The sequence below is a fragment of the Strix aluco genome, chromosome 1 (assembly GCF_031877795.1).
Source record: "Strix aluco isolate bStrAlu1 chromosome 1, bStrAlu1.hap1, whole genome shotgun sequence".
In the NCBI taxonomy this organism is placed as follows: domain Eukaryota; kingdom Metazoa; phylum Chordata; class Aves; order Strigiformes; family Strigidae; genus Strix; species Strix aluco.
The window spans coordinates 35093950-35119675 of record NC_133931.1 but is presented as its reverse complement, the minus strand read 5'-3'; the positions used below and the strand labels follow the sequence as shown (position 1 = coordinate 35119675).

Sequence of the window (25726 nt, the reverse complement as noted above, 5' to 3'; positions counted from 1 at the left end):
GTTTCATGCTACTGTACCTACAGCAACCCCATCCAACCAAGTAAAACCAGACGTTATCTGTCCACAGGACTGACACCACACTACAATCTCATTTTACGGAGAGAAAGAGGACCCCACGGGCAACACGGGCACACAGCTTGGGACAAAACTTGTCTGTCCCAGCCCCCCTGTGCCCGAGAATTACAGTGCCGTAACCTCAGAAACGCCCGGGAAGATGGATTTGTTGGTCACATCCTTCGACACCGTCCTCACGGTGACACCAGGAGGGTCTCCCTGACACACACCCCCCCCACACACACACACACCCCCGCTACGCTGCGGCCACGCCGCCGGGAAAAGGGGACGAGCCCGCCACCTCCCACGGCGCCCGGAGAAGCCGTGGCCTCCTCAAACCCTGCCGAGGGCGAGAGGGACCCCTCTGCTTTCCCCTCGCCTCCCCAAAGAGAGTGGGCATCGCTGCCAAGCCTGCCCCGAGGCGACTCGTCCCCCCCGGCGACCGGTGCCTCCTGCCATCCTCCCCCGCCCGCCATCCTGCCCCGCCCGCCCTCAGTTGCGGCTCCCTCCTCCCTCCCCCGCCGCGGCCGGGGCCCGGCCTCGCCCCTCACAGCCTGCCCCCGCGGGTCTCGGCTCCATCCCGGTGCCGGGCCCGCCCTACCCCGCCGGCCCCGGCCCCACCGAGCGGCCGCTGGCCCCCCTGCCCTCGCGGCCGCGCCGGAGCCGCCTCACAACCGATCCCCTCAGCCGCTGCCCCGGCGGTTGCTCCGCCCGCGCCGCTCTCCAGAGCGCACCACTACGCACACGCCCGGGGAAACGGCTCCTCCCGACTCCAGGCCGCCGCCGCCGCTCGACCGCCACCCCCACGCCCCAGCGCTCCCCCGGCTCCGCCGCAGGCTCCTCACCTGCATAGACGCCATGATGGATCCTCCCCCTCCCCGCTGCGCCGCCGGCCCGGGCCCACGGAGACGCAGCGCCGGGCGCCCGGCCCCTCCCCGATCACGTGCCCGCGCCGCCGGCCCGGCGTCCGCGCATGCGCGGGGAGAGCGCGAGGAGAGGCCGCTGGCGAGCGGCGTCCTTGGGCCCCCGCCACCGCGGGGAGGGGCCGGGGGAGGTGCCTCGTCGGCCCGTCGCGGGGCTCTGCCGGTGCTGTCCTGCCTGTGCTCGCCCCGCAGCGGGGAGGGGCCCGCGCCGGGTTGCCCTGCGGCCGGGGACTCAGCCCCGTCGTCTCCCGCGGTGGGAGCGGGCCTCAGGGCCGGCCATCACCACCACCACCGCCGCCGGCGGCGGCGGGCGGGAGCGGGTTGACCGGCCGCTCTGCCTGTCAAGGTTTTTAAGATCTGGACGTCCATAGTCGTTATGGGGTTTAGCTAATGCCGGCTGTGCCCTTCTGTGGGTTTCTCTGGGCTCCCCTGACGCCTGGTGTGTCCTGGCGGGGAGGTCGGACTGGGGGTCCGCAGCAGGCCCGGCCGGCCCTGCTCCGCTCCTTGGGCTCGGGGCCGCGGGGTCGTTGGGTGGTTTGCGGTGGGAGAAGGTCTGCCTGCGGCTGCGGTGACGGACGGGTCTCCTGGCGAGGGGAGAGTTTCCCTGTGCCTCCCGTGCTGCTCTGCTGCACGTCTTCAGTCTCCAGATAATAAGATCTTTCTCTGCTGGTGGTCCGGTGGCGTACCTGCCTGAATTAGCATGGGTATATTTTAAGTGGCAGCATTTTTGGAGTCTACATTTTCCTTTCCTGGACTGGAACATTCCCTGTCCTTTGCACCGGATGATTTTGTGGTAACTGTGTAGGTGAAAACAAACAAGCACCACTTGCTAGAAGCAACCTGCATGCAATCAATAAATTAAACAACTTGCGGAAATACTTCATAAAGCAGTTATTCCAGCTATAGTATTTAAGAACTAACAGATCCTTAAGATAAACCTACAAGATGTTTTTCCAAAGACAAACCTGTAAAACTCAATCCTAGTGGATATGGAAAACCAAGGATTTAATAGAGATAGTGATTTTATAGGTCATTATAATCTCCCTCTCCACTGCTCTCACTGCACATTCCAGAAACACTGGAGTACCTTTCTCTGTCCCTCCACACCCACACATTCTGATGATGTTAAAGAATCCCCTTGGGTCACCTCTGCTCCATCAGTAGCACCTGATTTTTCATTCAAAGATGGCCTGATACACATCCAGTTAAATTACTGGACAATTGTTCTTAGTTCGTATTTACCTTTGAAATCTGCTTCTTTAATTTTAGACCTGAAGAAAGGTGTGCATCTGAAAGCCCACCTACTTTCTTCATATTATTTAGTGTGATGCGAGATACTGCTACAACCTACAAGCTTTACCTTCTGGTATGTTTTCATGTATCCTCAACTTTGAAAATGGCCAATTGGAGGAAAACAAAAACCCAGCACAACACAGCATCAGCTTCCAATGCGTATCCATCCTCAGCAGTGTTGCCGATATTACAGTGAGCATACAAACTTCGGGGGTTTGCTTAAAGGGGGAGGAGTATCCTTGCCCTGTGAGGCGGCTGCAGAAGGGAATGAGCCTCTTGACTTTGCGGGACTTTGCTGATAACAGAATTGAGTACGTGTCGATTTTTGAGTAGGAAAGGAGACTTAGTCTACCAAAAGTAAGGATGGAAAAAGTATCGCCATGTAAGATGAGTCCTATACTTTTTGTTCTCTAAATTCAACCTCAATTCTCAGTCACAAACTATGGGTTCCTGAAGCTGTGAAGCCTGGCATTGCTCTACTGACTTCATTTAAATAGCACTAAGAAGAGTCTTGCTGTGTGTGTTTTCCCTGGAAGTCAGTATATTTATGTACTGTATGATTTCACAGCACCATTTAGGTTGCAGAGGATTTATTGCATTAAGTAGACATTTAGATCTGGTAGAGGTTACTTTTTCCTGCAGTTCTTCAGAACTAACCTAGGCTGTTACAGCATTAAGTGGAACATCGCTATTTCTGTTCTACTAGATGTTGTTGTTTTGCACGATCCAAACATATGTTTATCCAAAAATACATTTCTTAATGCCATATGCCACAAAGATAGCAAGAACATCAAGTTTAAGCAATGGACATGTGTTTGGCTATAAACATGGACATATTGACTATCTGTGTTGATGGAATCACAGTGAGATAAAACTGATTTCAATCCATTATATTCAGTTTCTTAACCCTGTTCCAGAAAACCCTGTTGAAGGTCAGAAGACACGAAAAGGCATAAGCTTATGAATGCCAGCACACTTCATAGACTGCAAGCTGGTTTCACATGCAAAGATCAGCTTTGTAGTCTTAAGCTAACTGTAATCAGTACAAATATGACTTCTACTCTGTCATAAAGAAAAATTATCTCTGGATGAAAAGCCACCTTAGCAAAAAATCATAGCTTTTAACTGTGCTTATGTTCGAGAAGTCTTTTTTCCTATCACACAGAGCTTTGCAATGTTAAAAACAAGGCATCTCCACATTTTGGACTAAAATATTGTTTACTGAGGTAACAATCTATGCTGCAAACCCCATTTCTGAGGATAGCAGGCATGAAAAGCAAGGGGCAGTTTTCCCTTTGCGAAATAGATCACAAATGAATTACTATCCATGCTATTTTAACAGGGTATGTAAGAAACTAAAGCATTATTCTGCAGTTGAAACTCGTGAGCAGAACCCCCCCATCCCTAAATTCACTTTGAGTAGAGTTTATTCTTACAGGACTACCAAAGGTATATTACCACTGTTGTCACATCTTTGTTTTTTAAAGTGTCATGCAATTGCATATGTGCAACATTTTTAGCTCCTTGTCGTCATGGGAATAGGGGCAGCTGGAGAATTATCCCTGTGTTTTATTGGTTTTTTTCTCTTTCCGTATGTCTCAGTAACCTGGCTTGTAGAGAGTGCTTTTTAATAAGTGTTTTTTTAAGGTGTGTAATGCTATAGGGATTCAATCCCTTAAAGGACAATAAGAAAACAAACACTATTAACAGACTCCCAGAAAGAATTTATATGAATATCAGTATTTTATTCCTTAAATACAATTTCATTCTTGATTTTGTGATGGCTCATAGTATTCTTTGTTCTAAGTTATTCAGTAATCTCAGCAATGAAAGGCCCAAAATCCCAGAGTGGGTAGATTTCACAAGGAGTTAGTTATATTGTAATTTGCTGTTCATTTCAGTGTTGACCTTTACCTATGAAAAATGTACAACACTTTTGCAGTTAACCCTTCCTAATCTGTTGCAGGTGTAGAGATAGCCAAATACTAAAGCTTTCTTTTTTAAAAAACAAATAACTATTGTGTTGGCTAATGCAGCCTGATCCTGCACCAGTCAACCTAGGTTTTGCCAGACACTTCAAGGATGAGAGTCCTAGGTCTCAAATTTTCAAATCTTTAGGCGTAAGAGGAATTCCATCTGTTATCTTCATTCTTTCAGAAGCTATCTTGCACTGACTGATCAAATACATGATTATGACACATATCAAAAACATATAGAGCAAATAATGAAAATTGTACGTCCTACTAAAATTGTTTCTGTAAATATTAATGAATTTGATCTAAAAAACCACTTTTCTTCAGAATTTGCATTACCTTACATTTACAGGAAAAATGCAATTCATGTTCAAACTGCATTTATTAGATAATTTTCTGATATATCTAACCAGTTTCACAGAGGTCAAATATGTTTCTTGATTAGGGTCCCCATAATTTTATATTCCATTCCCTACATTATCCATAATGTTCTCAAACATTACCAAACATTTTTTTCCTCTGCTCTCCCTTCTTTTTTTCTATATCATTCTTCTACATACTGAACTATCACTGCCTGCTTCTTTACAATTTCTGCCTCTGTAACAACATGGGAGCTTGATTTCTTTTGTCCACTGTACTTTTTTAGCTTTCCATCTTGCCTCCTTCTTCCACAGAAGTCAACTGTACATTCACGTTACCCTCCCCTTACTACTCCAGTGGCATAGCAACCATGACCTGCAGTGCCAGGAGACCACATCCTCATGAGCGTGGAGGACTCCCTACCCCTCGAAGGAATTGTGCCAACTATTTCTTCCACTGCTGCCTGCCAATTGAAGGAAGAGCACTGAGTTTAAAAAGTCTGTGAAATGGAAATCTGATAAACACAAGTCTTATGCACCTGCAGAAAATGCCATCTAAAGATGTAGAATCAAACCAAGACAAGATTATATCAAGAATATAAAAAAAAAATAAATTTATACATCGCTAAAAATGAAAAATACCCTAAATTTGAAAGATGTCTTTGAGCTGTTGAGATTTTGTTGTTTTATTACTTAGTGACAATGTAGGTTTTCATCAATGGCATATTCCATTTTCATCTTGGTTCTGAATAGAAACAGGCACATTATTACTTCCAGCCCAGGACTTTCAAAGGGTTGAAAGGAGGCTGAGAAGTTTCACCTTATTCCTGATCCGCTGCAAATGCAGTGCCTGCAGAAGAGGGTAATCTTGTTCTCGGATGTCATATGCTTCTGTTTCTTCTTTTGTATAGGAATTGACAATTTTGCAGCTACTGGGTGATCAGTGGCTTTCAGCTTGTCTGCAGGAAGACTAAACTACCAAAATGATTTTCCATCAGATCAGAAGAAGAGTCTGTCTTATTATGTGGACACACAGTTGTTATAATTACTGCAGGGGAAGAAAGAGGACATGGGGCTAGGGAAAGGAGTGGAATTGTCTGTTTTAATAATATGCCATAATTACCAATTTGTAGTAATTGTCAAGCCATGGCACCAGTAGTCCTCCAACTCTTTTAAATACTGTAAAGATAAATACCTATAAAGGTAAAAGCTGTAAAAAATTATAATAATGAGGATTGTGTAGGACCTATATTCAATAAAACAGATCAATGAATTGAGCAGTGCAAGGTTATGTAATTATTAAAAGTTCTTCCACATCAAAAGCATGTTTCCAGAGCCCACATGAGCAGGTTGATTACTGTGTCTATCAAATACAAGGGTTCAGATGCTGCTCACTGATAATACCTGTAGGATTCAAATATAATTATCATTTAGTAATTTTACTTTAATTCTAAAGACTGTAAACTAAAGGCTTCTCAGGTAAGCCTAAGAGTTATATGAACACCAAGTTGATTTTGTTCTTAGGAATACACAGAAGTGACTGACTTTATAACCAGTGAAGAAGATACTGATAAGGAATTTTCTAAATTAAGTAGCTGTTTGGTCTTGCTAGTCTAGAAGCAAGATAAAATTGCTGGAGAAGAGGCTTCTCAGGTAACTTACAGAGCTGTGCAATACGCTGTCACGGCTCCAGAGGGATGAGAAGCAAATCCTCCAGATGCGGACATCAGACTGCATACTGCCGTCACCGGACCCTGCACACTACTTACAAAGCTTGCAGAATTTCATTTTGCAGGCCTGTACACCAAGATGACACGGGTCCGGTCTGTTGGTTTGCTTTTGTTTATTGAATGTTCCTTGGGAAGACAAGACTTCATATGGGATATGACTACCATGAAAATGAACTGTTATGAAAGCACAATGGATGAGCAGTTACATGACTATTTCAGCTAAATACTTTCAGACAGTTCTCTTGTTAAGTCATAGTTGTTTATTACAAGTCAAATATTTTTCATTTCAGACAAATCTGAAAGCAGCTTAAATGTTAGTGCAATATTGATATATCATTTACATGTTCCAAGTAGCTTGCTACAAAATAATTCTGACTCACATGGAGTATCACTTCTGGAAAACATTGTATGTCAATTTAGTATGGTAATATAGGAAGTTTTTCCCTGTATAAAAAGAGAAATTAAATCCTTTGTGCCATATGCATTTAGATTCTAGGTATTTTTCAGGCTTGGCGATACCAACCAAAACTGAGAACTACTTATGTAAGAGCGAATTAACCTGCATAACAAGTATCCTACTGTTTTACTAGATTAACAAGAATTTATTGCAACCTAGGACATGAATTATGAATTTGTGTAGTGGTGATTTCGGAGATAAAGGTTTTCTATTAAGTGAAAAATAGAATACCAATAGTATTTTTTTTTCATGGGAAGAAAACCCTTAGCTATGAATTCTCACCTGAAAAGGCAGTTTTAAATTTGAGTTTACATTAAACGAATTACAGTATTTGGCTTTAACTTCAACGTAACTTCTGGTTGAGGAAAGAAATGGCAACAAATAAATAAGGAATAGTGTTAATCCATGCCTGTATTCCCAAAAAACTCATCTCACAAAACTATCCTGAAAACCAGTAACTTTAGCACTGTACAGTAAGATTTTAATTTACCTAAAAACTCTCAAGTTGTTACTTTCACCAATCTAATATTTCAGGGGCAATTTTAACTTAATTTTCCACTTCTACCCTCAACAAGTGAGGCTACAAAACATTACATGATTAACATCTTGAAAACTGTCCAAGTACGTAAGTTCAATAGAATAAAACATCGAAGTATTCAATTTCTCAAAGAACAATCACAATATTGCATCTCTGATTCTCCTTCCATGTAGCGTGGGAGAAAAATCCTGTATTCTGTAAACATAAAACAGTAACGCGGTAATGATGACCTTTCCCCCCCCCCCCCTTTTTTTTTTTTATCTCAGTGACCTTTCTCCCATAGAAGAGAGATTGCACCACAACCCACATTTTAGATGTAACCTATGCAAAGCTTTATTTCATGACACACAGCACTTGTTAAAACTTGAATTGATAAAAGCTCACTGTTGTTTTCTCTGTGCTGGCCTAGCGATGACACTCAAACAAGCCTCAGAGGTGACTGATAATAATCACAAAATCTACTATGTGCTCTTTTCGAGCTCTTCCAGTTGTGTGCAACACATCGAGTTCACAGCATTGGAATCTTCCCATGAAATTGTCACTTAATACTTTAAAAAGAAATTCAACTCCAATCCAGTTTATTATTTGTCAAGAAAACCTTCAAAGTTGAACTTTTTCCATGGGAAAAACTACCTAATGCCTTTTTTGCTAATTGCAAAGCTTTGGTCTGTCTTTAAAAATCAGCATAATAGTTTAATTTCCAAATACACTCAATCTTAACAAGTTCCTGATATTTTTCTTTTATTCAGTTGTTGAAATTAAGTTTACACCACAGCCTCCACCCTGAGTTTTCAGCTAGGAAAACTGCTATTTCTCATTAGTACCTCCACACTAACATTGTGATTTTGATGACTCTGCAGTAGCTGCTACTCTCTTAAATTATACTGCAACATATGGGACTTAACAAAATAAACAGAACTAGGGACACAAACATGGACTGAAAAGTTAACTTCCCTGCTCCATTAATTTCCTTGTCCACTTTATCTATCACATAAACCAACAAAGTGAGGCAGGTGTTAGGAAACCCCCTTCAACGGGAAGAGTAAAAACAAAGGGCAAAAAAACCAGCCACTGCTGCAACTTACACCTGTGATATACAGCGATAAAATGCAGACAGAAGCAACCAATTGTCCACACTTACTACCATTAATTAAGAAATGCCTTTTAGACATTGTGTTTGATGCAGCTGTTGAATATAATGGCGTGGTGAATCTTGATGGTGAACCCTCCTTTCTTCGACTCAAAACCAAAAGGAGTTTCATGTCTTGTGGAACAGAGTTCTGATGATTCAAGATGCACAGACTTTGGTAACTGAGACCATCAGAAACTTCTTCAGCAGCTTATACATACTCAAATAATGAAAAACCATAAACCAGCAGGACTTTTCTCATTGCCTAGTTAGTAAAGAATTTTTATGGCTAAATCAGTGGTTCAGTTTAAAATTTGAACCATCAGATACAGAACTAGCTTACTAAGTAAAAAGGAGTATTATGGGACACTTAGTCTTCAAAATGTCTTCTTCAAGGCTGTTCAGGAACACCATCCTTTTTTAGTACTTGGTTGTTTCTGAGAATTGTGCATACTTGTAATTCAGAGGAGCACAAAGATACCTTAACACTTTAAATCTATGAAACTCTTCAGAACTATGAAAAACCCCCTTATACACACAGTTTCACAACCTATTATCCACACACTAATTATATTAGCAATTTGCTCGCCACGTAGCCATGAGAATTATGATTCTACATATGAATACTTGCTCTGAGAAGTCATAAATCAACAGAAACACAGGTTTAAAAATTTTCAATTTTGAAATTTATTTAGAACTCAGGGGTTAAGCGTGGTAAGTTTCCAATTGTCTGATAATAGCATACCCATGTCACTATCACGGAAATTGCACTAAATCCCTCTGCCCCCCTCCCCCTTAGAAATCTGGTTAGTTTTAACAGCCGGTGGTTTTGCAAATAGTGTGCTCTAGGACACTACTGCATTTCCTGAGTGTTCAAAGCTACTGTATGATACATTAAGCTGAAGGAAAAACAATGAAATTATTATTCAGAACTAAGCCACCTATTTTACCTTACTGCTGAAGTATAGAATCATAAAATGCAATGTATTTTAACAGGAGATTGTTTTGGAATGCTTAAAAAGGGAAAATAAAAAAAGGAAAAAAAACCTTATTAAAAAAAAGGACATCCTTTTTACTTCAATTTTAAACTAAATCGTTTTTAACTTCAAGTCATTAACCTCAAGACTATTAAAAATGGCCGAAGAACTTAAGACTTGCTCAGATGGAAATGTAGTTGGGACTAAAATATCCATGTTGGTATTCCTTGACCTTTTAGGGTATTCCTAGTGGCTCTAACAAAAGCAGCATAACAGGGTATCTCTGGTTTGTGTTTGTCTTTTTAGTGCTCTTGAAAATGAGTTACTAACAGCACTGACCAGAGTGCTTAAACAGGATTTCAGACAATCGCCTTAAAATGCACTTCAGCTTTATCGTGCAAAACCAATCTAGTCATAAACATCCCCACATTAAACACAATAAATTGTGCCAAAGTATGTGATGTGAATAAATGTCAGCTAATCTATCAACACATTGACAAACGTCAGCTTGTCTATCAAGCATTGTTCAAGCCCAGAGCAAAATTTCACTTGTCAGAACTGAACTCCTCAATGGGCAGACTGCATAGTCTATGTAAGTTACTAGTTTTTGTCCAGAAAAATCTCTTCAAAGTTGTATTTACATTGGCAAACAGGTTTAGAGGAGAGTTTCAGCCCTCTAAATTCACCATGAGTTAATACATCAATAAAGAGGTCCCACCATCTGTCAGCAGGATTTTTCCATGAAAGACCGCAACTACTTCTTGATCAAAACAAAGCTGAAGCAGCGTCAGCTGATGGAAATGCTAACTACATTATTCTTGCATCATTTTTTTATGATGCATTAGATTTATTTTCATTTATAGATGATTTTAGCAGAAGGGTTCTTCAGGCTGCAGCTGAACAAAAAGCAACTTCTTGTCTCAAGTTGAATTTTTTTTTCTTTATGAAAACTTGTTTTGAACAAGGAACTGATAGTATAGGCAACTACCAGCAGGAACTACCAAGAGATGATGTGTTCCGCTCTAGTATTATGTCAGTGGCTTGCCAATCCTTTTCCCTTAAAATATTTGTAAAAACATTGGAAATACCTATGAAATTTATAAAACAGCTCCTTAAACATCTGCTTAATGCCCTTTCCTTCAAATATAAAAGACCTCCACATTTCAGGGTTTTTTTCTGTGGATACAAGGGAGAGGTCGAGGAAGAGGTAAAAGATAGGATAACTGCTATCTTTTCAGTTGTTACGTTACAAAATTTAAATGACTACTACTCTAAAGATTAAATACAGACTTTACATAACCAATCACAACAATGGAAATAAATCATAACTGAAACCATATAAAATCCATATCAGGTCAAGTGACAGTACATTAAGAATAACCTTATATGTTATACAGAAGATAATATACACAGACTGTAAGAGTTATTTTTTCCCTTAAAAGTCACTGTCAGTAGGATCAGTCTTACTGTACAGACAAGTGACTTGAATATTTGTAATTACTAAGGGGGAGAATTTAGGTTATAAAAGAAAAATGTATCAAGTACACTTTTACGCATGTCTATACTATGATTTAAATTAAAAGCCTTAAGCATTCTCCTACACACTCCACTTTCAACCTAAATGGAACATCGCTTTCAGTATACAAACCTTAGGGAGGGCATTTCTAACCTAGTTATTATAACTATGCTAAAGGACAGCTATCTTACAAAGGAGATTAAGTTCAGATGTTTAGAAACTTTAACAATAAGAGGAAGTTAGAAACCCTAAACAGCTACTTGTATTTAACTATAATTACCTTTTAGAGAGCATTAGACTAAACTCCAGTATTTTCTATGGTCATTGTATTAAAAGAAAGTTCTACCACACCTAAAGGATAAGGCATAGCCATCTACTAATTGGCATATTTGTTTATTTGTCTCAGTTTGTGAAAAGGTCCTTATTTGTGAAAGCAGCAAAACAAACTTCAACTGAATGATTGCTATATGCAAAAGAACTGAAGGCAATTGCCTCTGCAGTGAACTTTACAGTTCTCAACAGCACACACGCAACATGCTATCTGAAAAAAGTTACTAACTGAACTACATGTATTAAATACTGAAAAAAGTTTTACATTTTTTATTATAATTTATTTTATTTAACAATCTAAGAAGTTTGCAGCCATCAGAAGTTCCAGTGCAATTTCAGGTGCAATTGGGAATTCAGGAATCTCCGTAGAGCTGTTAGTATAGCGGACCTTGTAGGTGAAATACATGCATACTTTGGATAGGACATGGGATGGGATCTCTCTAAAATTCACCTCATTTGTTTCATTTTCTGCAAACTGTCCTGTAGAAAACACAAACAACAACAACAACAAACAACAAAAACAAAACACAGAAACAGAAGTCAGAATCTCAATTCACTGAAAAATGAAATGCTTTACCAGACCAATAAAACACAGTCTAAGTAGACTTGTGTAAGTCCGACATTCCTGGGTATTAGATTCTTCAGTGTAAAGCAGGATGTGCCACATTTACAACCCTCAAGAATATTAAGATCCTCTGCATTACAAAATGTTTATTTTGGCTGCAGCCTATTAACAATATTCTGAACAGCTACACCAGAAATTTAGGTTTAATTCTGATGCTTGCTTGATAGGTGCTCTAAAACTGTAGCATGCTCAGCTCTAAAAGTCACACTAACAATGTTTGGGTTTTTTTGGGAAAAAAAAAAAAGGTTTATAGATGTTCCATATCTGCATATGCACACTTATCAGTAGTCCCAACTAGCTTTGAATTTCTCAGTCAGTCTCAAGCAAACTTGACAGAAGGTTGGAACCTCAAAGATGCATTAACGTGATAAGCTGTGAAACCAGGCAGGCAGGAGGGACAGGGAAACCCTAGCTGTACTAGAGAAAAGGTTACATACAGTGTGAGTTTATCTCTATTAGATATTAAATAATTTATCCAAAGCCCAAATCTCAACACACAAGTATGTCTGATATTAGCTTTCTATAGTACTATAAGCATGAAACTTGAATGATATGAAGTCATCCTGTGGTTAGTCCCACAGCCTTTCTACTGTTATCTTTGTCCCTCTTTTCCTCATCTCTCTGGACTTTCAACTCATTAAGCTGAAAGACAATACAAAAAACTAACATGTACTCCATATTTATGGGAGGCCTAGCAATGTTTGTTTCCCCCTATTTCTACAGGAATACTAACTACAAAGCAAAGCTACTTACTAATGTCTACACACATTTTCGTAGAAGTATCTGCATGCACTGAAGCCAATATGGCTTGAATTCTAGTACAGGAACAGTAGGAAGCAACAGAAGAAATGTTAGCATACTGGCAATGTCACAGTACTGAAATAGAGCACATTTACACATCAGTGAAATGATGACCTACTGAACTAGACAGCAAGAGTACTTTTCCTTTTGAACCCATTTATCTTTCTAGTTTTTATACAACATATTCTTGAATGCTGACTCCCTTACAGAATTAGTTTTCTAAGCTCTCTAAGCAGGCTACTTCGCCTTTTATTTCTTCACATTGTTTATGGAACAAATTCAGAGCAGGCCACATAACTACTCTTTCTCTGACATGTCTGGATGGCTGACATGCAGTGGATCAGACAACAGACCCACTACGTATTTTCAAATGCAACCATTACAATGACATTTAGCAGAACATTAAGCTGAGAATTTCAATTGCTCAGTTTGCCCAACTCACTAAGTAATTAAAAAACATATTAAGCAAACAGATCTCTCCAGTAATCCCCCTTGCCAGAATCTGAAGGAGAATATAAGAACGACCATATTCTGACCAGAGCTCCACATAACCTACTGCCCACCACTCAAGTGGCCAAAGATAAACGTATGGGATGAGGGTACAGAAGAGGGAAAGCACACGCGTTAACTTCTCCCTGTTCTCTCCTCCACCTTTTCGGTCTTCAAGAATTAGTTCAGACACTTCTTAAACCAGAGGTAGTCTCATATATTCAGTAACACATGAGGTCCTTCCCCTCTGTAAGTTTATCTACCCTCCTCTGAAACTTAAGCTAATTTTGGTCATCAAGCTCAGGAACTCCTTGCCATAGGATCTTGTGAATGTGTTGTGGCCTAAACCCCAGTAGGCAGCTAAACATCACACAGCCACTTGCTCACTTCGCCCTGCAGTGGACAAGGGAAGAGGAAAGGAAGAGTAAAAGCAAAAAACCTCATGTGTTGAGATTAAAAAAAATGTTTAATAAGCAAAAGACAAATGGAAGAAGAGAAAGAAAACAAAACAACTGATGCAGGGGTAATCACTCACCACCTCCCATAGGTAGACTGATGCCCAGGCAGTTCCCAAGCAAAAGATGGCTAACCTCCCTAAGGAGGTTTTATTACTCTCCCTTTTTACTTCTGAGCATGACATCATATGGCATGCAATACCTCTTTGGTTAGTTTGGGTCATCTGCCTGGTTGTGTTCCCTCCCAACCTCTTTGCACGCCCCCCTGTCTATTCACTGGGTGGGGCAAAAAGTGACAAACTGAGAAGGCCTGGACACTATGCAAACACTCTTCAACAACAGCTAAAACACTGGTGTTTATCTGCATTGTTTTGGTCACAAATCTAAAACACAGAACCATATGAGCTGGTATGAAGAAAATTAACTCCATACCAGCCAGACACACTACAGAATACTACAAGTTCCACCATGGAGGTGGCAGTGAACAACTACCAACTCTTGTTTGTTTTGAACTTGACAGCTGCACATTTCATGTAATACCCTCAAGTTCTCATACCATGGGAAACTAGTACTAATGATACCATAAGATGACTAACTGTCCAAGAGCAGACAGAGTCCAATTATATGTCTGGTAGCACAATACCCCACAGAGGTGGACTGTTCCACTGGAAACAGGAACTAGGCAGGATCTGGAAAAGTTAACATTTATTCCAACTTTCACTCACTGCAGGATATAAATTCAAACTGTCCAAAAGTGAAAATAAAGGACATGAAGGTACTAAATCTTTTGTACCTACCTGGTCCACTCAACATAGCTTTTATTGTTCCTGATGTTAATGCATGCTCTCTTTTTACAATGAACTCATGGCCATCGGAGGATATTAACTTCACATACATAGCATCTGGGCCCTCACACCCACCGTATGTTTTCTCTTCTCCATCTATAATGGAAAACAGATTTACAGTTTCAGAACACAACGACTGATTCATATCACTATGAATGCAAGATGCAGTCTTTTCTATGACTATGTTTGCAGACCGAAGAACCCAATACAACCAGAAATAAGACAGAAACATTTTGCATATTTGAAGATGACTTCCCTGAAGCATTCAGCAATCTGTTTTAAAGTAAGAATTTTTGCAAAAGTAGGAATTTTTTTATTAACATCTCTGCTCTGTCATCAAATTCTGACATGATTTCTAAAATCTGCATAGGGATGAAATTTTCCTTTAGACATTCTCAAGTGAACTGAACATGCTACTGCTTCCCTCCATAAGGCTATTGCTATGTTTATCATACTAGTACTTACTAACACTTACCTAAATACATATCTAATATTTAAAATACAGACTGCAAGGAAAAAAGCGGTTTTTGAAGCACAGGCAAGAATAAAAGCAGTCAGTATTCCTGTACTGAAGAAACAGCATGAAATAAGAACCATCCTCCCCCACTGCCCAGCAAGACCCAGAACTATACAGCATTAGTGCACACCTGTGTTGGGACCTTTGGTGGAAAACAGGGAAAGTGCAAAAGCACTAAACCCAAGGAAATGTGCAAATGCTCCTCGTAAAAATTTTGACTGTTCTTTTTCTGCTTCCCTTCTCCCTTCTGTCTCATTATACACCCGCTTTCTACTTTGTTTCTCTAGAAACCCTTATCCCCCTTCCCTTTTTGTTCATTCATTTATTCTCTCCTAACAGTGCTATCTTTAGAAGTTGAAAAAGCAACATTACTGTTGCCACCACTGCATTTTTCACTCTGTGCAGTCTTAACCGTTTCTCCATCTTGCACCTGTCTTGCCTATTTAGGCAGCACGCTCTCTGCGGTAGGAACCACTGACTACTTTGTGCCTGTACAGTGCTCAGCACAATAGGGCATCACTGCACAAAGGAGATTGTCCCTGTAGTTGATCTTTTTATGTTCCTGTAAGCTCTTAAGTAATAAAGACTGAAGTAATATTAAAATATTTTTGAAAAAGTGAGTGTAAAAAAACCCCCCACCCCACTAAATATACAATTTATATCAAATTCAAACTGGAAAGTTAATGCCTTCTTTCAAATACTGTATTTTATAAGGGACTAATATAGGAAGTATTGCTAAAATTCCATTAAAAAAATATTTGAATTTGACACTGCATGTAAAATTTGATTTTTCAGAACAGTATTAATCTTGTTCAAAAGTTAAAAATTAAAGTCCTGGATGTTTTTCCAGCCTGGAAAGTGTAACAGAAGAGACCTGTATGCTTCTAGAAAAGTAATGTACTGCCAGTATTTCATGATCAAATGCAGAAGTAGCAAAGATAAAACAGATATAGACTACAAACTTGACATGATTGTCAGTGTTGTTTTTCCTTTTGACAAATCAAAGAATAGAAATAATATTAATTATATTAGAATCAGTACTTTGCATTGTCTCTAGCGTTATAGGAAATACAACATTCTCCCAATCAGTTGCTTTGTGAATTTGAAGTTAAAATTGAATTACCATGTAGTTATTGCCAATTTTAATAAAGTACTGCTAGTGCCAAACATGCTAAAATACATTCAGAAGTATAGCTAAAACTGTCCAATCATGTTTGGTTAATCAGTCATTTGTAGCAGCAGACATGACAGTTTCAGACATTTAGTCAGATCACACACACACAATGTAAATTATCAGAAATCAGTCCTTATTATGATCTCTTAAGACAGAATTCAACAGGCTGACCTTGGTTAACAAACAAAAAAAATATTTAATACAGGACATAGTGAAATTTTCTTGTCCACTATCTAAAAGTTTAGTGCTACAAAAGCCTAAAGACATCTTATTTTTAGCATGTACATTTTCGGCACTATGCATATTAAGCAAGTGAAATTTATTGTTAGATAGATGCACTCTGAACAAGTCTTTTGATAAATGAACAGTCACTTGAGAAAATCCTCCTAAAAATGACTGTAGGACGTTCCATTACCTTTTGAGGCTACAAGAAAAACAGTGACAAGATCAACATTTAAAGTCTTACAATCCACCTCCTCTGCTGATGTAAGAGAAAAAAATGCTTCACATTATAGGAAACAAAAAAACCCTCCAAGATGATGAACTTACCCATTCTCTTCTTATAAAAAAAATGTTTCTTTTCAACAGCAGCTTTTGCAATAGGAGCGTCTGAAAAAACACAAGTGGCAATATTTTCAGTCAGTAGTACAATTTCTTAAGTCAGCTTTAGTTATTAGCCTTTATATTACCATAAACACTCTTCAGAAAAGAATATGATACACAACATGCAATGCTGATGAGCACTACACTTTGAAAACATTACATTTTGAAAATTATTTCAAAGAGACTCCTACCATATTCAAGAATCTCTGAATTTTAGCTTACTTTGTAAAGAAGTTGTTCCCATAAGCTTTTTAAAGACCCTTGACTGTAAAGCCAGAGGTATTGCAAGAGCCTTATGACTTTTATCACTATATACACCATCCATGCAATGGTATTGGAGAAGTAAAGAAAGCAAGTTTTGCCACACTGCAAAATGCACTTAAGGGACTGAACAGCTTGTCTACAGAAAAAAAAAAAAAAGTCAGAGAACAGTTCACCATGCTGTGAATAGAGGAGTGATTGTCCTGCCTTTCAGAGAGACCTTGACAAGCTGGAGAAAGGGGCCAACAGGAAACCAATGAAATTCATCAAAGGAAAATGCAAACCCTTGGACTTTGAGAAGAATCATCCCAGGCAGCAGTACCAGCTGGAGGCCAACCAGCTGGAAAGCAGCTTTGCAGAAAGAGACCTAGGGGTGCTGGTGGACACCAAGTTGAACATGAGCCAGCAAGGTGCCCTTGCAGCAAAGGCAGCCAACAGCACCCTGGGCTGTATTAGGAGGAGTGTTGCCAGCAGGTTGAGGCAGGTGATCCTGCCCCTCCACTCAGTACTAGTGGGACACATCTGGAGTGCTGGGTCCCCAGCAGGAGCCCGAAGGGCCACAGAGATGACTGAGGGACTGAAGCACCTGTCATATGACGAGAGGCTGAGAGAACTGGGATTGTTTAGGCTGGAGAAGAGAAGGCTCAGGGATCAGCCTAATCAGTGTGCACTAAATACCTGGTCTCCAATCTGTCCTTCCCAGAAGATTGACAGTTCCCGATACAGCCACCAATGTCATCTAGATAATCTACTTCGGACATTTCATGTAGGTATTCACATGGTAAGTTAAACAGGAGCTTCCCTAGCTTATAAATTGACATTCAGCCTGCTGCATACATATTTCGCCAGGAAAATGAATCCAAAGCGTTAGAGAAAAGGAAGCACTTATTTGCAAAACAAATCTGCTATGTTCAGATACAACATATATTTCTTTATGCTGAACTGCATCTATGCTGTGGAAAGGAAAACTTTGGATGAGAAATTCCACCCACCCACCTGCTGTCCTAAAATTCCTTTCACATCAATAGCTACTCTCCAAACATTAACCCATTAACCTAAACGAGCTACCATTGTGTGTCCACAGGTTCAGGAAAACAGCGCTGTCCGGGTCAGCAAAGAGACTGTTAAGCATTCTGACAATTCACATTGCTTCAAAAAGCAGGAAGCAACAGCAGAGGCACGAACTGTGATTACTCACTAGAGAAGGACCCCAGAGCGGGAGGTGTGGAAAAACAGAATAGAGACCATTCCCCCCCCCCCCCCCCCCATCCCCTCCCTCCTGTGTTTCCGGTAAAAGCTTAGCAAAAAACGTAAGCAAATTGAGGGAGCCGCAAGATTTGAAGAAAGCTTTACAGAGATCTCCTCATTTTTTCAGAAGATGCAGCTCTTTCCTATTGCTGATGCTTCCCTTCTCAACAACGCTTTGGTGCTCATTTGTTCCATCTCCCTTTTTTCATAACCACAAATATGAAATAGCCTGAATGTTTTCTCAAGCTTTCACAAGAAGGCACTTTGTTATGTACACCTAATCAAACTACACATGCATAACCAATAGTTTAGTTGTCTGTGGAGAACTGAGAAAAAAACATCTTCCACTTACATAGTTTCTTTGATAATTATCCTGATTTTACAGAAATATCTTACAAAATATTTTCCTTCCCCACTGGTATAAGGAACATCTTCATCTGTACTCTTGCAGGTGAAAAGTTCCTGAACATAAGGTGTATGCAAGAATGCCCTCTGAGAGTTAATTTGTGTACGCTGTCATAGAGATATCTTAATATCAAGTGTTAAATGCCTTCGCCATTTTCAATAATTCCAAGAACTCATCCAAGGAAATTACATTGGGGTGCTGGGACAGTTGAGGCATAAAACTGACAGGTTCTTTCACCCTATTTCAACAGCTTTTGTAAGTGGAAATCAAGCATCTTATTGCAGTGTCTCTGTTGCTCAGAAACTGAAGGGATACCTTACATTATTACTTCTGCTTCACAGAAGAGGATCACTTGTGCTACCCCCTTCTCTAGCCACAAAACCCTTCCCCCTACATTCCAAAAGAGTAGTGAAACTGCTTATGATTTATAAATAATAATAATAATTTTTAAAAACCACAGATGTATTGATACCATTTTGTGGAGGTACTGGTGACGATAAAATGTGCCTTAGTTTCCAATACAAATAATGCCACTAGATACAGGAATAGACAGGCTAGTTAGTGGGAATGCAAATATATTAACACCTTGCCAGGTAAAAGCATAACTTGAGAAGGCTAATACAGTAAAGCTGCAGAAATGAAAAAATGTCCACACCAAAACATTAGAGTTCTCCCAAAAAACTGCAATGAGCATTTTAATAAAATCCAATGAGATGTGCTATCATATGACTAGAGAGGAAAAAAAAATACAGTAGTTAACACTTAAAGAAGAAAAAAAATTATCAGGCTCAGTGGTCTGAATCCAATTGCATTAAAGAGGAAAACAGAATAAAAACGCAGTAAGCATTAGCAGATTTAAGACATGCTGGAGTGATCCAATACCTAAAAACCGAATCAATTATTTCCTTCAAAAAACAAAATTCAAACAAGATGCAATCTGAATTCAATAAATCATCTGAGGTTAAATACATGTGATAAGAAGGTAATCTTAAAATGAGAAAGAAACTTTCTACAAGAATAGAGTATGATGTTGCAAACATGGAACAACTGCACTAGGAAAGAACAACTAGCTCCTCCAAAAATTATACCAATTTTTTTCTTTTCTTTAAACAATGCTGCCAGAAAAGAACAGGTAGATTTAGATGAGACAGAAGTGGAAAGCACTGCAACAAGAGAGGAACATAGTATCACACACACAAGTGACCAGTCCTGACAAATGGCATACTAGAAGCCACGTGAAATGAAGTGCAAGATTCCTGCACATAGGGACTGATACAAGCTTCTTTCACGTAGTCAGGGCTTGTTATTTGGGAGCACAGTCATTCTGTGGTCAACTATAAACCAATGCACCTCTGTAGAGGCAAAAGAAAAGAAAGCGGGGGTAAGGAAGAGGCAAACACACATCAAGGATTTCTTTGCAATAGAGATAGGGAAATATGAACATTGTTGCACATGAACAGCAATTTGTCTGGAATACCACACACAATTCTGAATTCCTGTTTTCAAGAAAAAGAAGTTCTAATTACAAGAACTACAGAAACGAGCTATGATATGACCAAAGAGCCTGTTACACAAAAGAAAAATTAGTCCTGCTTACGCAGCTTAGCAAAATAGAAACGGACTGAAAATAAATATAACAATTCATTAAAAGGATAAACATCAGAAGGAGATACGCCAACACTATTCCTTAGTTTAAGTCCAACAAATGAACATAAACTAAAAAAAGAACAAAATTTATACTGCTATCCCAGAACCCAAGTTTGGTTCCAAATATAGATCAAAACTAACATTCTATTGCCAAAAATAAAAGACGCAGCATGCAGCAAGCCTACCTGCTTTTAAGAGAAAGACATCATACATTCCGTTATATGATGCATTTGACATGTAAGTTATGTAAGGGATACAGTTTGGTTTCACCGTTTCTATTCTGATATAACAATGTGTCACTTCCCCTCCCAAAAAATCTGAAAAGATAATCGTGAATACTATTAGGAGTAGCAACGAAGCTGGTGAAGGGCCTGGAGAATAAATCCTATGAGGAGCGATTGAAGGAGCTGGGACTGTTTAGTTTGTGGAGGAGAAGGCTGAGGGGAGACCTCATCACTCTCTACAGCTACCTGAAAGGGCATTGTAGAGAGGTTGGTGCCGGTCTCTTCTCACAGGTAATTAGCGATAGAACAAGAGGGAATGACTTTAAACTGCAACAGGGGAGGTTCAGACCGGACATGAGGAAAAAATTTTTCACAGAAAGAGTGGTTAGACAGTGGAATAGGCTGCCCAGGGAGGTGGTGGAGTCACCATCCCTGGATGTGTTTAAGGGTCGTTTAGATGAGATGCTGGGGGATATGGTGTAGGAGAGAAAAGTGGGGCTGACAGTTGGACTCGATGATCCCAAGGGTCTTTTCCAACCTGAATGATTCTATGATTCTGATTCTGAGTATAGATTTACTCCTTACAAAATATGGACAGTAGAGAACACAGAAAAATCAGAGAGTCAATGCAACAAAAGTGGAGGGAAAGAAAAACCATAAATCTGGGAAACCTGAAAAACCTAAAGAAGCAATAATAACCTGTTAGCATCTATTGGTTCCTCTTCTGGATCAAGAAGTGTTCAGTGTGTCATGACACTTGATGAAGATTAGATCATACTGCAGTTCAAGTTTATTATTTTGTGAAAAGCATCTTCTTCCCAACAACTACACTCAAGTTACGCAAGGCAGTATTAACACAATCTTGCATAAGCCACAGCCAGTAGTCAACTATCTTATTGGTTCATAAGTTTACAGAAAAATAAGTGGGAACAGCAGAAGAAATACACTGAAAAATTGGCACAGAAAGCATGCTAGTTTTGATGTATTTATTTTTGATAGAAACCTTAATTTGTTATGTAACTTCCCCCAAAACCAGAAAAAAAAAAAAGGGACATGGAAAAGAAATTAGACAGATGAAGGATGTAGAAATCCCTGCCACACAGAAGTTATTGCTTGTGTGTGTAGAAAAAGCAGTGTGGAGGAAATTTTTCTGCACAGAAGTATTTTTTTAAATCGAAAATTGCATGCCCTTTAGTATTAAATAATAGGTTAGAAACAGGAAAGTCAAGTGACCTGGTACGTTCTCTTACCAGAAATTCTTTTCTTACAGTGTATTTTCCAATACACTATTTACTGCAAAACATGTCACTATATTTTCCTTCTGTATAATGAGAACAATATAAATGACAACATTTGCCAAGACAACATGAAGGGACTCAGTGAGATTTCTGAAGATGCCTGGTAACTACCTATATTTTAATTACTTTTCCACATTTTATAGCTGCCCCTGTCTGACTTCCCCAAGACTACACCAGTGCCGCAGCAGGGAAGAGAACATCCAAGTTTTCTGAACACTCAAACATTTGCCTTTTTTATTATATATTTCCAACCTATTTCAGACTCCTGCAAAGAACCACTGATTTTTATTGAAGTACATTCATGATTCCATTTCTCCTTCAAGAAGCTTATGTGGCATTACCAATTAGGTAGCTCAGCTCCCTGCCTTTAATCTCAAAAAAGCACATACATTAGGTATGATTGCACTCCTACCCTGCCTCCTTAAAAAAAAAAAAAAGCAAAACCTGCATTTGTTAAGAGAAAGATTACATAAAAATGATAGGCCACTTTTTAATCGATGAGGGAGAATACAATACAACTAAAACCAGCGTATTTGGCACAGAAACTTTCCAACTAGTCTAAAAGGGAAGCTCTTGCTGCAGAAAACATAAAATGTTCGTTAGATATTGGAGAACTGAAAATTTTCACAAGTTGCTAGTTACACATACGAGGTAGAACATAGCAAAGTATCATAAATCATGGTAATTAACCCCCACAAAGCAAGTGTTCTTGTTAGCATACTTAAACATCTTATTCTCCTCCTTACAACTCTAAGAAGAAATACTATGCTATAGTGAATTTAGTTTGATCTCTTTCCTACTTCTCTTAAGCATCAAATGCAAGAAAAAAAAACAAAGCATATCCATGACCCTCTCACCTCACTCCCAATGCTGTGTGCTCATCTCTCAAGCTTCCCAGAATTTCCAGAATATAATTTCCTTGTAGATCTTGTATGTTGATGAGACCGGAATAGACTTGAAGGACATAACGCTAATTTGACTGAACACATGCAACCACTGTACAGATTTCAGAACCCCATTGCTTTATTCTGGTTAGCACAAGAAAATTAAATCTCTGCAAACATTTCAGGCACTCAGATTCTTTGATCCCACAGAAAACTCTTCAAAAATTCAGATTATGGTCTAAGGAAACTCAAATGGCTTCCAACTCATTAGCTGCACAACGCACACATGGCTTTTGTACACTTCAGCTGGTGACATTTCTGTATTCTACTCTATCAATTTTTGGAAAACATGGGGCAAATAACCCAAATGCCTTTACGATTCCTAGGTTAGTTTAGAAGCCAAATGTGACATTTTGTGGCTGTCATTTGTATATTAGTAAGAGTTCATCAGTAAACAAAGGCTGTTGTGTGTTAGAAAGTAGCTTCCTACTATTCAATTATAAATTCTAGTCCTATTCTTCATCCTATACACTAACTTATTTAAAAATACTGCTCTTCAGTTTAGTATTCGTTGTTCAGTATGCATCAAAAAATAATTAATGTAAATAAGGATTGAAGCATATTTAGAAAACACAAAGGAAAACTGGTACAGCGAGATTTCCCAATCAGCTGATTCACTATTCCATACTCATGGGCACTAAAATTCAAACATTCAGGGGCACACTGAAGTGTGACAGGAAGGTGTGCTACAGGTGAATGCTAGTTAAGATAAACAGGAGATGAGGTAGATGTATGGAGTATCAAAGATCTCACAGAAGATGTTTTTTCTATCTAAAGAAAATATCCTTTTCAGTAATTCCCAATAAAGTTTTAAGGAGGGGGAAAAAAAAAGGGCAGGTGAGTATTACTGTTTTTTTCCTAACATACAATAAAAGCCCTGTACTGTACACCTCTTGCCATTAGGGGGAAAAAAAGCTGCTAGCTTATTGCAAAATTTGGTAGAGTATGGATTTCTGTCCTCTCGTTATAAGCATTCATCAAAAACTACTGTTATGCAAACTACCTCATAATGAAGATAATTAAATTCTGAACCATTCTAGGTGCAAGAGAACTTGTCAAAACACATCAAAATTCCTTTATTTTAATCTGACAAAACCCATACTTTTATGACAAAACTCAAGGGTTCCTTGTAATATACACTGAGAATTGCAAAAACACAGTAAAACACCTGAGGCTAAGTATACTTTCAGAAGATATTAATTTATCCCTACACAAAGCATTAGGGACAGAAGCACGAACACAAATGTATCAGAAGAAGAAATATGAGGTTGGGACATAGAAAGATGGTATATCAGAGAATCAACTGGATCTCCTCACTGTACCTATAGTAAGTCTTCACATTAAGGCTACATGCAACTACCTAAATCTCTTCATCATCCATTCCAGTATAAAAAAAGAAATCTCAAGTTACTTTTCTCTGATACAATAAGGAAAAAATCAACTGCTGGAATGCTGAAAGTTTTGAAAGATTATCTTAAAGCTCCCAATGTTAATGAGAAATGTTAGCGAAAATTTTACTGACTTAAGCACATTAAAAGGCTGATCTCAAGGTATAAGGTATGTGCTATATTTTGGTCCTTAGCATAGCAAAAGGAGGAAATCGGAGCACATAACGGTTTATTCACAAATAAGTGCACAAAGTGGTTCTTCTCCTAAAGCTCTCTCAGCCTTCTATTTATCTCCGTTTTTCTGGCTTGCTTCCAAATTGAACTTTTGCAAGTGATCTTCAGCAAACCCAAGTAAACAAAGGGCCTATAACTATCTAAGTCTCCCTACAGTGCAAGGCTTAAATCACAATCTACAGTATTAAACATCTTTAATAAAGTTTCTGCACATAGTATTACATGGTGTAAGATTAAACTGGCCATCAAAGTTAACTGCTAGCATCACCATCACCTATTCATACATGTATCTGAAGCCATCAATAACTTACCAATGCTCAGGTTCCCTTATATTAAAGCGAATTCACCCTCTAAGGAACACATGGTACTCAAAAGCTTATTTTTCTTACTACATGTAAGAGTATCGCCCTTTTCCGTCAACCTTGCTTTGCTTATATTCGTCGACCATTACAGCTAAAGCACTTTAGCCAGCACTTCTCACCTTCGTATAACAACCCCTGGGAGTGCATCCTAAATGCTTTCGGCCTTAGTTTTTCCCCTCTCTCTAGGGCCTGGTGTAGGAAGAGGGTGGACATCATTTGTGGCGGAAAAAGTTTAAGAGCGATATTTAATTAAACCACCGTACCGGAAAGCCCCTTTCCCGGCGGCGCCTGGATTTCAAGGAGAGCGCTTCACTCCCGCATGCAGAGGACAGAAGCGCGCCCTTCGCCACCGTCCCGGCGGGGGAACCCCGATCTGGCACCGCATCCCTCCACACCCCCCCCCGACGGCTCCCCGCGCTCCCCCGGCCGCTCCAAGCCTCTCCGCTCCGCGGCCCGGCTCCCGGCCAGCGGCCCAGCTCCCGTCCAGCGGCCCCCACCTCGCCTCTGGGAGCAGGGCGAGGGCGGCGCGGAGGGCGAGGCCCGTTCCCCTCCGAGGGACAGGCCCCGAGGGACAGGCCCCGAGGGACAGGCCCCGAGGGGTGCCCCTTCCCCGTTTCTTGCCCCCCTCGCCCTCCCCCCCCCCCCCCTCGGACGACGACGACGGCAGCGGCGGGACCTCCCCACCCCCAGCGGAGACAGCCCCCGCCGCCCCGGCGGCCACTCACTCGTCAGCGCCGCTCCCTCCGCCCCGCTCGCAGGGCCCCCGCGGTGTCGGGCCAGCTGCCTGCTAAGAACTTCCGGCAAGGTCACAGGTCACTTCCGGTCCCGGGCGAGCGCCCCCCGCACCCTGCCCTTGGAAGGCGTGCGGCGCCCGGCTCCCGGCATGCTGTGCGGCGTGGAGCGGGGCATGCTGGGGCGCGTAGTTC

At 40.3% G+C, this 25726-nt stretch overlaps 2 protein-coding genes across 3 annotated transcripts in view; both read right to left on the bottom strand.

The window, feature by feature from the left end:
* Positions 1-984, bottom strand: part of UBE2W (ubiquitin conjugating enzyme E2 W) — a 34109-nt gene extending 33125 nt beyond the window's left edge. For both annotated transcript variants that reach the window (XR_012622360.1, XM_074817322.1), the window contains exon 1: positions 900-984. Coding sequence is in view for 1 of the 2 variants with exons in the window: in XM_074817322.1 (XP_074673423.1) it covers positions 900-914 (15 nt within the window). In the remaining variant the exon portion in view is untranslated. The remainder of the gene's footprint in view (positions 1-899) is intronic.
* A 10341-nt stretch (positions 985-11325) lies between these two features.
* ELOC (elongin C) lies at positions 11326-25653 on the bottom strand. Its single transcript, XM_074817308.1, has 4 exons — positions 25526-25653; positions 16735-16794; positions 14447-14590; positions 11326-11759 (listed from the first exon to the last, which is right to left on the bottom strand). The coding sequence occupies exons 2-4, from the start codon at positions 16736-16738 to the stop codon at positions 11569-11571; spliced, it is 339 nt and encodes a 112-aa protein (XP_074673409.1). The 5' UTR covers positions 16739-16794; positions 25526-25653; the 3' UTR covers positions 11326-11568.
* Between the last annotated feature and the right edge of the window lie 73 nt (positions 25654-25726).

What these genes read in the sequence shown, in the direction of transcription:
- ELOC (XM_074817308.1), bottom strand. An exon ending in AGCTATGTTGAGTGGACCAG is followed by an intron (nt 11,760 to 14,446) that starts GTAGGTACAAAA and finishes TGTTTTCTACAG; the next exon opens with GACAGTTTGCAGAAAATGAA.